Genomic DNA, 14,705 nt, shown 5'->3' with positions numbered 1-14,705 from the left:
AAAGAGTAAGTAGATAATTGGTACAAAGAGTTTATATCATAGGAGGAAGGGGGGAAAAGGAGACAATAGCTGAAAAATGGCTAACCACAAAAGAGGCATAATACATTGATTCATGTAGTTTGTCTTCAAGTTTTTAGGCATTTTTTTCTTTTATAGTGAAATATATAATTCTAAGTGTAACAAAATACTTTAATTGACAATTCTGAGCATCTTTTGTTTATTAAGACAATGCCTGATGGAGATGGAAATGAGTAGATGACCTTAACACAGAAGAATGAGGTATGATCAGAGGCATACCTCATCCTGGATTAAATAGTGCTGCATCTTGGACATGAAGTGACAAAATTCCAGCAGATTGCAGTATCTCTTAACATGTGAAGAGCTGTTCTAAGGTACAGACCCTCAGTGTCTTTCCAAAAACCACTATACAGTCTTCCCTGGCTTTTCCCAGGTATCCTGAGACCTGACAAATGGGTTATCATAAAGCAGTTTATTAATGAGAATGTCTTTATAGTATGTTGTAACAACTAAACCCACTAGTTACTAACCAAAGGTTTTTCTGAAGTGCCGTTTGCTCCAACTTTCCTATTGTCTCTGCTCTTGCGGGTTTTATTCCTGTGAACCCATTTTGGGATGTTTCCATTCCCTCTTCTTTCCCACTTTGTCTGTGCTTGTTGGATTCTGTCTGTTGTGCCATCGGTTGTTGGTGGGGCCAGGCTGTAAATCAGGTCACCAGAATGATTCATATTAAAAATAAACCTACAATGAAAAAGCTTGGAATCCACTTTGTCAGCATTCTGCCTAATGCCCTGCAGAGCATCACTGCTATTATCTTAAGCCATCTCTTGTTTGTATTCCGTTTGGAAATCGTGCATTTGCAGCTGGAACAAAATCTGTCTATTCTCCAAACTGCAGCTTCAGCCACACATCTGTCACGTTCTCATCTCCAATTTATCTCGTGTACCCTCTGATTAAAAGCATGTTGGTCCCATGTTCCACTTGAAATGGAGTGGTGGTGCTCCTCACGTCCCACAGGCATTTCCTATCTGTCCCTGGGTTAATGGAAAACACATCCAGCAACGTGCACCTATCGAGGGGCTGCTCCAAGGAAATTGTGTTTTCCTGCCTGTATCAATAGCTTGTAAACCTGGAAAACCTTCTCCAGTTGTTTTCTCTGCTTCCAGAAAGCCTGGTTCTGGTGAAATATGGGCCAGTTGCTCTTCTCATACAGGCACCTATGGCTTTTGAAGGTATGGAAGGCTTTTTGTCTCAGACTTGTGAGAGTCTGGAATTGCTCCTGCAACAAGATGAGTGTTTGGTTTGCTGCCTCTGCTCTGGCTGCCCTGGAGTTGAATCATGAACTTCTGAACTGTATTAGATAAAACTTGCTAGTGTGCTCTTCTCTGTGGTATTTAAGTGTTGTTATTGAGATTTTGAGAAGCTTGTTTGAAATGTAGTGGCACTTCTTCCTCTGGGGTAGAAGTCCTCTCATGCCTCCAGCCTGTATCTGCTCACTTGGATTTGCTGTCACACTGCATTAGCTGAGTTAACTGTTCCTTAAGAGTTTGGAATTGGTTGTGTAATTGGAGGAGGGCGCAGATCTAAATAGCTGAAACATAGCTCTGAGGCCAGGGTGAAGGGGTGGGCTCAAGGGGTCTGATTGGTACATGAGAAATACAAAAAACATCATGATGAGTCAGTAATCCTGTAGCATTCAGGAAACTCTTTTCCACCCTTGGAGTTCTTTTTGAGGGCAACCCTTTCTCCGGGGAAAAGGAAATGATCCTCTTCATAATCAGTTTGAGCTACTGTGTTTTGAACTGCCTGCTGGTTCAACACAGATAAACCACAACATAAGCTGTATGCAAACAGTTGTAGCATTTTAAGTGTGATAATTTGCATTAACTAAACTTGCAGTTATGGGTTTAAATACAAGTGGGAGGTAATCCAGGTCGTGTCTGTAGATCACAGAATGATGTGATGCTTGATACAGCCAGTCTTGTGCTCTCCAGCTTTCTGTTGATCCTGCTGTTGGTAGAATTGCTGAGCAAAGTATGCAGTGTGACTAAATTGTTACACCATGTGTGTTTTGTAACTAAAATAACTATCAGGGTGTTCGAGCTTCAGCAGGCAAATACCAAGGGTTCAGTCCTTGGCAAGTGACTTGTAAAAAGTTGATCTGGGTATTACTCAGCTGTTGACAAATGTTTATTGCTTGAGAAAAAATACCCAGAGTTGTTATTTCACAGTAGCCTGTACTCACTGAGAATTTCTATATGTAAGCCTGCAAATTTTCTCCTGTGTATTTAGTAACAGATCCCATTTTTGTTTTACAGCTGCTGCAGAGGGCAAAGGGAAAAGTGGGGAAGACTTTTTTCAGAAGGTAAGAAAGATACTTCAGTTCTATAACAGCACCTGACTAGAGAAAAAAAAAAAATATACCAATTACTCATGTTTATGATCAACTAGTTAAACTTCATGTGCAGTTTCCTCCATATTGATCAAATTTTTTAAAATGATTTTGTCATTTAAAGTGTCTTCTTGCTACTAGCCATGGATGGAATGAGATGAGAAACATGTTCTTTGGTGTATGCTCCTGTCGTCCATGCACAAAAACAATTTCACAGTTTTACCAGTCCTTTAACTGAAAATGTTAAAATTGGAAATTACACATGATAAACATTTGTTATGCTTAATTGTGAGCGTACAGATGTTGTGAGGTGGTCTTAAGGATTCTGTGGATAAATGCTGCATCCTGTTATTTAAAAACTGCCTTGCGACTTACTGTGATATTGCTGAAAGCATAAATATTTGGTTGAGAAATGCAGTGGCCTTTTAAGAAAGAAATGCACAATCCACAAAATGGTTCAACAAAGTTTGTGGTTGGACAGAGGCACGGAAGGACTGGAAAAAGGAGTCCTGCAGCAACTAAACTACAAAGAGAAATGGTCAAGAGTAAAGACTTGGAAATTACTTTTACAAAGCAGCAGGGTACTGGGGTTTTGTTTGTCTCTTTGGTTTTTTTTTTCAAAAATAGTGTGAAGAACATTATTTATGAATTATTTTAATGAAAATCTACATCCTGCAGGCTAATAAGAGTTGTTCTGTCTTTACTACAGAGAAGGCAGTGTAAACTTTGCTGTGTGCTGCAATGCCTTTACACTCCTTTTTGACTTGTTGTCCATTGAAGTATTTTGCTATAATTGTAAGTGGCCATTCCAGAAAGGAAGATGTAAAAGGTTTCTTTCCCCTGCATGTGGCTGTGGGATGCTGTGATAAAGGCTGGTGAGGCAGAGTATATGTGCTGCCAACATGTTTGGATTTTCAGATTTATCTTGGTCTTTACTGACAGTCGGAGTTATTTTTCCATATGTGGTGCTTGTGCTTAACCTCTCACAGAGGAGAATGTGTCAATAGTTCCTCCTTAGCACTTTATCAAAATACTTTGAGTTTTTTTACTTGCTGAAACAAAGCTAAGCCACAGTAGCCTATGCTTTATTCTGCACCTTATTCATTTTACCACAGTGTTTTCTCTCTTGGATAAATCTGCTCATAATTCTTGAAGATGTGGATAAAATATTTCTTCTTGACTGACTTATCTATTTGACATGTGTATTTGATTATTTACTAGATATCATATGCATTACAATTATGTAGTCACTGGTGTAATAGCAGAAAATACTGTGTTGAATTTATTAGGAAAGCAAAATATGCTGAACTTCAAGTATGTGAATGAGTGCACTCCTTATCTACACTGATAATACAGTGGTGATCTTGGCATTTAGCTCTTGTCATATTTGTGCATAATTGTTCTCTAGGCACAGTGTAGGTGCTGCAATAGGTTAAAGCTGCTTCATTTTAACTGGCATTCTTATAATATCTCCAGCTCCACAGTGTAGATTTCTGAATATACACACAATACTACAGCTAATAAAACCAGATGGAAACCATCTCCTGCGAGTTCTCTTTTGTTGGAAGAAATCTTTGGACGGTTGCTCATGGCTTACTCACCGTCTCTGTCTGTGCAATTTCCTTTAATCAGAGTGAAATTTTTCCTGTCTCATGTGAAATGAGTAAGGCAGAGTATGTGGAGGTGAAGTGAAGACTCATTTCATGTGTTTCAGGCTGGTGCAGTGGGGAAGAAAGTGATTTGTGGCATTAGAACCACGCTGCAAACTGAGGCAGGGGGACACTTCCAGGAACTCGATATGAACTTGAAGCTGCAAAGGCATTTTTTTAAAGCAGCTCAGATAGTGAGACTTGAGGACGTTTTGGCAGGATTTTGAGTGGAGCAGGGAGGGGGAAATGCATCCTCGAAAGGCCACATCTAGAACCTGAGGGCATTATTTGCATAAATAATGCTGTTTGGTGTATTCTGATGAACTGCCCTCGGTGTGCTGAGCTTAGCTGTTGGCTGGAGGTGATGTGTGAGCTGGGAGAAGTTTTCACAGCACTGCTGGAATGACAAATGGCAAGGCAGAAGTTCAGGAAGGTGATTCCATGTGTCAAGGCTTGCAGACCAGGAGGGAGGAGAGAGGAGGCTGTGGCTGGGGTTGGTGGAGACTCAGCCTGCATTGTTAATCTGCAGGGGCTTTTAAAGAAAGTTGATACAAGGGTTTGGTGCTAAGCAGTCTTTTGCTGATCTTTAAACGTGTGAGAAAGCAGTATTACTTGGATCTTCATAATCAAGCAGAATCTCAGTGGATGCCAACTGTTCCTACCAACTTCCAGCTTCTGGAGTTTAATAACAATTTAAATGTCAAAATGCATTATTTCACTGAGCATTTTAGCAGAAGCAATGTAATGCAGTTGCTTGTGGAGTTACAGAATAAGCCCCAATTCTTGGTGAAATTCAGGTAATGTTTCTGCCCTATCGTGGCAGGGAAGATCAAGTGCCCCTTCCTCTGGTCCTGAATTCAAGTGAAAAGTAGATAAACGTGTTTTGGTAGTGTCATTTTTAAAACTCTGAAGACTATATCATATTTCTTTCTAGTATTTCTGTGTTGTCGTACTGCTTCAGATGAGGGAAAACCTAACATCATCTAATGAGGATTTTTCAAAACCACTGGGAGCTACTAATAATTTAGCAAGAAATGAGTAAATAATGGCATAGTTTTCTCTGTAGAGCTCTGGGATCTGCAGTTCAGTGACAGGTAATCCTAAATAAACATGCAATGCTCTGCTGTTGTGTTACATACTATTTATGTAAAAGATCCTTGTGGACATTGCTCTCTAAATTGTTGTTCTAATTTATTCTGTGAGAGGAATACATAATATGAAGGTATTACGTGTCCTTGATCCAAAGCCCATTTTCAGTCGATGGTGGATTTTTTCCACCAAGTTCCCCAACATCTGGTTCACGCAAGGCCCTTTCCCCCAGCAAAGCCAGGACATTGTTCCAGAGAGAACAGATAATTTATGTAGCCCTACAGAGATGCGTGACACTCTTATATAAAATGTAAGAAAGTGGTAATTCTGTCCTGAAGAATTCATAATCCAAAACAGGTGAGGGTCGGCCGTGTGGACAGAGAGGAATTTCATGCATCATTTTGTTTTGCTTTTAGCTCTGTCATCATCAAGTTGGTTTCTGTTCTTTATAAACACATGGGAATCTTAGTGTGAAGATGATCCCTCATCCCGGAGCTTCTCAGGACAGGAGCGTGTCTGCAGCCTCCCCAAGGGGCTGTGAGCAGAGGGTGGGTGAGAGGAGAAGGCTGTGGCTCTGGTGGAATTTGGGTGCAGGTCTCAGGCTAACTGGGACTGCACGTGCAGAAGGCAGTGAGTGACGGGAGATGAGGCACCCGCGGGGCTCTGCTCAGGTGCCTGGCTCCAGGTCACAGCCAGCTCTTCACTGCAGGGTTACTCTGTGTGTGTGTGTGTGTGTGTGTGTGTGTGTGTTGGTCACCGGCTCTGGGGACATCCCTGCAGGGGCTCCTCAGCTCTGCCTTGTAGAGTCCATTTGCAGAGCCTGGATTTGTGGGCAGCACAGAACACCACCAGCTGTAACAAGTGTGTTTTATGGTCCTGAGTGTTTGACATTCTTTCATGTTTTGGGTCTCTTTTGTACCTTTTTTTAAGCAAACCAAAGTGGTGTTTGTATGCATTTGCCCAGTTGCAGATATTTGGGGGTTTTTAGGATATCTCTAGATTTAGGCAAAAAGTGTGTTTAAATGTTCATGTTTCTCTTGACTGCAGACTGTAATTCTGAAGGAGACATAAGTGAGCTTGGAGTTGTGACGTTGCAACTGGGCAAATGTTTCACCTGTGTACCAAAATCTCTTCTGTTAATTATTAGGGGCTTAGGAGTGTAAAGGAAGACTAGTAGTTTCTTTTCCTTTTTGTTTCCTGTGCTTACATGTCAGCTGTAACTTCTGATTTTATTAAGTAATCAGCACTGTAGAAGTTACTGAGGCCATTTTGGAAGCATAATGTGGTGAAACCATCCTTTAAAAACAGTAGATCTTTCAGTCCAGGACACAGTAGTACCAAGAGACTAAAAAAGAAAAGAAACAAATGCCTAATCAAAGCCAAGAAATAAACTCCTGGCAATTACTTGAAGATGTGAAAAATAGGTATATATATCTGCACCTTTAATCATATTTCTGTTAAAGTCCTCTATGCAGTAGTTATTAATGAATTGTGCATTTTTATTTATTTAGGAGGCTCTGGAAGCAAAGGCAGCAAGGAAGCTTCCTCAAGCCCTGTTTGCTTATCTAAGAGAGTAAAAGAGCTTGGTTTGCAACATCCTGTGTTTTCTCTTGTATCTTTGAAAAATATCTTTTATGTTGGCCTGGAACAAACTGCTTAACTTTTGCAATATTCTTATATGTGAATATATTAATACAGTGTTGATGTATGCATTTTTTAAGTATAGGTAGTATGTTCTGATACAAATAAGTTTAATTTTCTGTTTGCAGTAGGTCAGTCTGGAAGCGGATCAGTCCTACTTTTTAATCTCTGAACGTGAAGCATATCTAGAGCTTCAAATGCAAGTGGCTTAGGGCATTTTCAGGCATTAAAAAATATTAATCATTGACCTGAGACTAAAATGTCTCAAGCTAATTATTATCCACATTCAGGAGTAACTTCTGAAGGGCTTTGTGTGTCTTCAGCCATGGCTATTCCCAAGGTGCCTGTTTATACCTGTAGTTACCCCGGGGCTGTATTTCCATTTCTGGTGGCCACCCCTCAGCTCTCATTTCTCGCTGTGTTATTGATCTGGGAGCTGAGGCCTCCTGACTTGGTGGGGATCAGACATTGTCGTGGCTCCTGTCTCTGTTTCCCCCACAGGAGCAGTCTGGGGCTGCAGGAGCTGGGTGCACGCACTCCGCTTTTTCTGGGTAGAAATCAGGACCTGCACCAGCATTAAAACAACCTCTTGATGCAGAGCTTGGCTCACAGCGTGTGACGAGGATTTATTAAGGCCATACATTCCCAAAGTTGGCTCCAGGTGCCTGGCTGGGATGGGAATGCTGGCATCCAGTTTACACTGAGCTTCCTCTCGTTTAGCTTCCCGGGAAGAGGAAGTGACTGCTTGGAGAGGGCAGCGTGGATTAGAGGGCTGAAAGAATGTCAGTGGAAGTTGACATTTGCAGGAGATCTTGGGACTGAGACATTTGTCTCCCTTTTGGCAAAACCCCACCCAGTGGAAAGAAGGCTATTTAGGTTGGATCAGTTTCTCCAAAAAGGTAAATCAAGAATGCTTACTTAACTTTTTGCTTAGTTCAGGCAGAGCTGAGTGGTGGGAAGGCTTCATTTTTGTGGAAAATGGCATTCATCCCATCTGTAGTACAGTGACCATTCTGCCAAGGCAATGGAGTAATTCCAAGGATTTTTTGCTTTTTTAATTTCATCTCCAGCTTCTCCTGTGCTGCTTCTGATACAATGGGCACTATCTTGAGATTTTACCTGTAATATGAAGTCTTAGTTGATAAAGTTTAACTTTATGGCACTTTATTGCTGTACTTAACACTGTGCAAGATCTCTTGCATTGTAAAGCAACAGAGGAGAGGTTTGCTGCCACCGTCTCAATTGAGGTGCTCAGTGCTTTTCATTCTGAGAGTTAAACCCTCCCTTAAAATAGAGGAGGGATTTCCTTCTCAGAAATGCTTGTACTTTTACCTTGGGGAAAAAAATAATATAATGGAGAGAAGTACAGGAATGATATAACTCAAGAACATACACTGGGTTTCTGGCCTCTGAGGAGGAGGATTGCTGGTTTTGCTTTCAGAGAGGAGAGTTGGGTGCATGTTGCTGTTTTGATCAGTGTTCTGTGGGGCTTCATTTTTCAGTGATACTTTTTCTTGAAGTTTTTACATTCCTTGTGTAATTTATTAATGCTGTACAGATACTTCTGTAGATAATTTTTTTGCATGCTTAAATATATACTTTGTTTTCCATTGTGCTTTGTCATCTATTTAAAACAAAAGTGTTACATGTGACACTTGACTAATACTCATATTGAGGGTAAACAAAACATTTAAATCAAGTGAAGGACTTCACTGTCTCTCTGTAGGTAAGGACATTTGGTTGATTGGTTTTTACTCTCATTTAACTTTATTTGCTGTATTTGTAAATGAAATACAAAGTTCTCTAGATGTTATTGTTGCAGAAGGTTCACTTAATGCAGTTTTTGGATGCAGCAACAACACTGCAATACTTGCTTAAACAAGACCCTTGTTTTAAGAACCATCTTAGCATTTAATAAAAACTTGAAATAAAAATCAGTTTAACAGAGATGGACAAGTGAGTAGGTGAGAATCAATTTCCTGCAGTATTGAAGCAAATGACTTGCAGTGGAACCATGAACAAAAACATATGAGAGTATTGATCCTTACCCGTGCTGCTTTTTCCAGACAGTAATGTCTAAAATAATTTACATATTACCTTTTTCCAAGGCAAGTAAAGCTAGGGAAGGACTAGCCAAGCATTCACCTTTTCTGAAAATGTCTGGGTTTGACAGTTGGACTATGAAATGGGAAAATGAGGAGCCCTGCCCTTGGAGACACACAGGCGCTCATGTCCTTGTGTGGGAGGGCCCTGTTGTCTCTCTGCTCCTTTCTGTACCCACACAAGTGAAGCTTGATCCTTGTCCTCCCTGTGCAGCCTTTGCTTGTGTACTTTAATCAGATTGCACTTCTGTGTGTGCTGTCAGTACTGACAGCCTGAAGTCGGAACAAACTTACTAAAGCATTTTCTGGTTTTCATTCCTGTTCTCTGCATAGGAGATATGGGCTTTTTTGGCACACAGGAGCACAAACTGGGAACTCTGGACAGTGTAGTCTGGAATATGGGGGGGCCTGGGGCGTGTGCCATTGCTGCTTCTCAGGAACAGCCCCTCATCCTTTCCTCAGAATTACTGCTAACACAGCTGGGTCAGGCTGTACTGTCTAACTCTGAGTACAGGCTGTGACAAACTGTGAACTCTCGATTGGAATTTCTTATGTCGATCACCTCAGGGGAAAGAAACCACAACAGGACTTGGGATGGAAGTCCATAACTGTACCCAAAATGTTGGCCAGACTTCCACAAGAGCTGTGCACTTCCACCAGGCTTTGGGCTAAGTTTTGTAATGTCTTTTGGAGCTCCTTATATTCCTCAAATTTCCTCAGCAAACCAGGAGTCCTTGATGCTGCCCTGCTGACGTGCTCTGGCACCACAAGTGCTTTCTCTGGCCTCACCAGTTCTGGAGTCTGAATTCACAATGGGTAACTTCACACAGCCCTCTTCTGAGCCTTGTTCTTCCTTCCCATCCCTTGTTCTTGCCTTGTTTTCTCCTCTCCCCAGACCAAAAAAACAACAAACCATTTAATATAACAATTCTGGTCCCAGCTACACCCATTGTTCTGTTCTTGCTGCCAAAAGTCCTGTTCAGGGATTAGTCATCCTCAGATTGTGCTGCATCACCCCTTATGCATTGCAAGAGGGAAAACTGAGGATCACCCCATGTAGAATTTCACTTGGCTGCTGTGACTCTTCACCTCAGGTCTTGTCCTATGGAAATATATTTTCCTTAAATTTTCATCTAAGTTATGTTCCATGATTCAAATAAGCCATAAGTATAAACTTGTTTATGCAGCTGTAAATATATACAAACTGAGGGGACTAAGGCAACTTTTCTGAAAGCTGAAGATGCAAGATGAACATTTTAAGTCTGTGTAACCAAGTATTCAGAGACTAGGCATAACATCTTCATGGTGTGAAGTAAGGTGGTCTCTGAGTTACTTTCCTACATGGTATTGAAATCCAAACTGGTTTAATTTTCTTTCTTTTCCCGCTTGTGTGGAAAAAGAACCTCAATTAAGTGGGGATGGTATTCAGACTGGGAAACTGCAGAAACTCACTAGTGGATGCAGATTCCTGTCTGACCCATTTTTCCTTTCACTGTGATCAATACCTGGGGCAGAAAAGGCCAAGATGCCCAAATCCCAAAGGTGAGAAGGTCAGAAATGGGTATCTTACCAACATTAACCATAAAGAATAATACTTTGATTTAATGTGCTTGCTTTACATGAAGAAAGGTCTGTTATATATGTTGTTCTTGTTCATCTACTGTGTGTAAAATAGTTCCTTTGAGTTCTGAAATACTTGTGGGCTTTGGGGGAGTTTTATTTGGTTGGTTTCGTTGCATTCAGGACATTCCAGCTTCCATCCAAAATCAGCTAAACAAAAAATACAGCATAAGAAAAAATTTCTTACTGTCTTAATGTAAAAACTCCCCGAAGTGCTTAAACTATAAACTTTTCAAGCTGGAATACAAGGAAGCCAAAAGCTTGTCTTCCAGCTGCCTTACAGTTAGACTTTTTTTTCCTTGAAGGCCCAATGATTTGCAACTACAGCCAAATTTTTCAGGGTCAGAGTACAGTCTGATTTGTTTTGTTGGTGTCTTCCAGTGTCTTGTCCTCTTCTGTTTTTTCTCCACTGAGAATAGCTTACATATTTTGGCATGTAAACACTACAATTGCACTTGGGGAAAGGGGAGGAAGGAAAGTTGTAGGAAGACAATTTCTTAGGTTTTGAGAAGAAGCATGAGGGTATTTGCTGGGGGTTGAGCCTTGGTGACAGATATGCCTGATCCCTTTGGTCAGTTGATCCCTCAAGGCGAGGAGAGCACTGATTAGTGTTCACTCCATTACTTATTTTATATGGAAATGAGCTAGCAGAGATCTGTTCTGCAGAGATCATGAACTCTGAGTCATCCCTAGGCTGAATTTCCTCTAAATGTTATGTAACTCAAGTATTTAGACAATTGGAGCACATGTATTATAGCTGGACCACTTGTGAGCTCTGTCTTTGTTCCTGTGAGAGCAGAACCCCTGTTCTCAGGGTATGTGGCATAACACTGAGTTTTCACTAAGAAAGCTGTTCCATTGCAACATGCACTTGAGGTTGTCATGGAATGGCTCCAGATTTTTCAGGGAAAAAAATAAAATCTTGGACCTTCAAACTGCCTGGGTTTGAATGGTAAAGCCAAAACAAAAAGTTGATGCAACAGTGATCTACACAGTCATCAATATTATCTTTACTTTCAAATTTAACTGCTCCAATGAAAACTCAGTTCCAAGTTTTCCAGAGCTTCGTGACACTCTGCTGTTATAATAAATGCAATGCATAAAGAGTAACTTAAATACAATGATAGTTGAAGAAGTAAGAAGTGTAGTTTAATTTCTTTTTAAGCATTTTTATGAAAGCCTTGATTTATTGTAATGTTACAACCTGGAGCTGAAAGCCAGCAGAGACTGAGCATTTGATATTGATACTTCAGTAAATGTACTTCATTTAAATGCATCCTGACTTTTTTGGTTTTTTTTTTAACCTAACTGTCTAGTATTTGAGATAAACTAGTCTTTTTTGTGACCAAACTGAGTTGTCTTTTTTGGTCTAATGTGGCAATTTTTAGCATTACAAAGAGCTTAAGGATAGAAGATGGCCAGAACTGAGTGGCTGGCAGTCAGACAGCTTTGAAGATCTCACATACATCTTTCTCATATGTCCCCAGAATGGGCAGCTGGGAAGTTGTGGGGTTTCCTTTTATTTTAGTTTAGTGTAAGAAACAGGGAGGATTTAATTTCTTTAATACAGAAGTCTCCAACCTTTACTGAGAGGGTAAAGGGGTGATGGGATGTAACATTTGCCTTGAGTGACACACGTTCTTCTGCTTCTCCTCTCTTGTGGTCCCTTTCATGTTGGATCTTCTATAACTCAGTCCTGCACCATTCTTTGTTTTAGCATCTCCCTTTTCCTTTTAGATGGTGCCTTCCAGTTTTCTGTTTATTTCACTGCCTGTTGCACAATTAAAAACAATCCTGGCCCAAAGCCTTTTATCAGAGACAAGTGAATTCTTTGAAATAGCTTTTCTCACATCTGGATTGGAAAATGGTGAAAAGTATATGTATGTTGCTGGTAGAATTTCACCCTCTTGGAAACGTTTTATTTCAGCTGTAACTTATTATCCAATAGTGCTGAAACCAAAAATATACTATAATGAAGTCTGGCTGATGCTTTCAGTTTTTCCACAAGGCATGCTAATCTGGAAGTTGTGGTGTCCTTGGAATTTTGGATGTAGAAGATAAGAACTAGGAACTGTTGGAGAAATCTGCCTTAATTCTGATTTATACTGTTATGGAGAAGTTACTGGTAATGAGCTATTTTCTTAACTCATTCGTTTCCTTCTTGGAAGTCCTAATTATTTTGGCGTTTTAATTGTTTTCATTCCATCTTAACTGTGATGAGAGGTATGAGCTCACCATGTTTGTTGGTGAGATCTTGGTGTACAAGAGAAGTCCTTCAGTCTCAGTAGACCTGCCCAGCATTTCCAGGAGCTGGGTTTCCATTCATTTATCTGAAGCCTTTGGTGTCAGGCAGATCCTTCTCCTGTGTTTCAGCTGAATGAGTTGGTGAAGAGCACTGCAGCTCTGTGCCAGGATGAAATTCAGTATAATACGTCTGTAATAGGGCTGATGGAATTTTCACTGAGCCAGAGAATGAGACTGACACTGAGCTAAATGACTGCATGGTTCTCACAGGATAACAGTGTGTGCACAGTTATTGCCTGTTGGCTGGTTGGGGATGTGCAGGTGGGTTACACTGTGTCATAATAAATAAATGCTGTCAAATGTCTGCTCTGACCTGCTAAACCAAGAAGTAAAAATTCTGGAGTCTGGATAAGTTCATAATGAAAAGTAACAGTGACACAAACCAGTATATCTTGACTTATGGAGACTCAAAAAGACTCAATTTAAACTGGATAGGCTTTACTTAAAAACCATTTTAAGGGGGCTGAAGAAATATTTGTGAAGGTTTGAAATTCCCCCTGAGCTGGTTGTAGAGCCTGCTGTAGCTGTTAGTGGGCACTTATTGACAGACAAAAGTTCTCAAGAAAACCAGAGAAGCAGTTAATGGCTTGTGCTGTTTAAAAGCAGTAATAATCAACAGTTTTAAGAATGGTAAACATTGTATTTTCAGAAAATGAATGTATGCCTTTGCAGGAGAAAAATAAAACCTTAATTTTTTCTTTGAAAATGCTTTCTTTTTTCATAGATTATGGAAGAAACAAATACACAGATTGCTTGGCCATCAAAGTTGAAGATTGGAGCAAAATCGAAAAAAGGTATTTTTTTTTGTTCTTATTATGGGTTGGGATTTGTTGTTAGCATAATAAAACAACAGAATAAAGAGTTGGATTTTTAGCTTGTTAGCATGGTAAAACAACAGAATAAAGAATTGGGTTTTTAGGTTCTCATATCAATACTGGTCATATGAATTATTTTCATTTCAGCCTACTGTTTCTTATAAAAATTCCTTGTTGAAGTTATCTTGGCTTTATATAGGTGTGTGATACACAAACCCATTTTAAGGAGCTTGCAATTCTGTGAGTACTTTATTTAATCAGTACTGTTGTAATTAATTAATCAGCAACTGTTGTTGCATTAGGATGTGTGCCTTCTGCTGTATGATTCTGTATCTAAACAGAACAGTTTCTTTATTTTGCAGCAGCCAAAGTCAGTGGTTCTGGTAACGTTTTAGATGAGTGGGTGTTTTGTGGGGTTTTTTGTTTGTTTCTGTAGAGTACAAAGATGAGTGTTGGCCAAGCCCAGCAGAACAGTAAATACTCATTGTGTCCCTGACAGGGACAGCCTGCACTGTTTTGGGTTCTCTAAGAAACCTAAGTGGAGCTGTTTCTGAGGAATGACCACTATTATGTTTTAAATTATGCTTCTTTTGGAAGCCCAGCCTATTAGTGTGAACTAAGTATACCATCTCTCTTTGAAATAAACTTTGTTCTGTCCCTAAGGAATCATAGCAGTGACTGATTAAAAGCAACTCTTGATTTCTCTTCTGCATAACAAAGTGAAATTGGGAGTGATTTTTAACATTGCATGCATCTCTGTCCAGGCTGATACATATTTAAAAACCAAGAAAGTGAACTTCAGATTATTTCTTTCTACGTAGTCTATAGAATGTATAGGAGGAGGTGTGGGCTAATCTTAGTAAATCTCTTTAGTAAGATCTCTTGGGAAGAAAAATTACATTTTTAGAAAGGTGCAGGATTAATAAAATTTTTATGGTGTAAAGTGAGATTGTCTCTGAGGTACTTTCCCACATGGTATTAAAAGTCCAAATTGATTTAATTTTTTCTTTTCCCCACTTGCATGGAAAAAGAATCTTGCTGAAATGGTGAAAACTGGGTGAAATGCAGGTGTTAT

General features: G+C 39.9%; 1 protein-coding gene across 4 annotated transcripts in view; it reads left to right on the top strand.

Moving 5' to 3' along the window:
- BICC1 (BicC family RNA binding protein 1) overlaps positions 1-14,705 on the top strand; it is a gene marked incomplete at its 5' end in the record, with an annotated part of 86,314 nt that overhangs the window by 32,458 nt on the left and 39,151 nt on the right. For 3 of the 4 annotated variants that reach the window (XM_083866556.1, XM_083866555.1, XM_083866554.1), the window contains 2 exons: positions 2,337-2,383; positions 13,540-13,609. In XM_083866556.1, the coding sequence (XP_083722682.1) occupies positions 13,543-13,609 (67 nt within the window). Of the gene's footprint in view, positions 1-2,336; positions 2,384-13,539; positions 13,610-14,705 lie in introns of those variants that run through there. The other variant, XM_083866557.1, reaches the window with a different exon arrangement.

Source organism: Zosterops lateralis (genome assembly GCF_965231275.1).
Source record: "Zosterops lateralis genome assembly, chromosome: 8".
Lineage (NCBI taxonomy): Eukaryota > Metazoa > Chordata > Aves > Passeriformes > Zosteropidae > Zosterops > Zosterops lateralis.
Note: the sequence above shows the minus strand (reverse complement) of the source record. Positions and strands in the feature narration are given on the sequence as shown.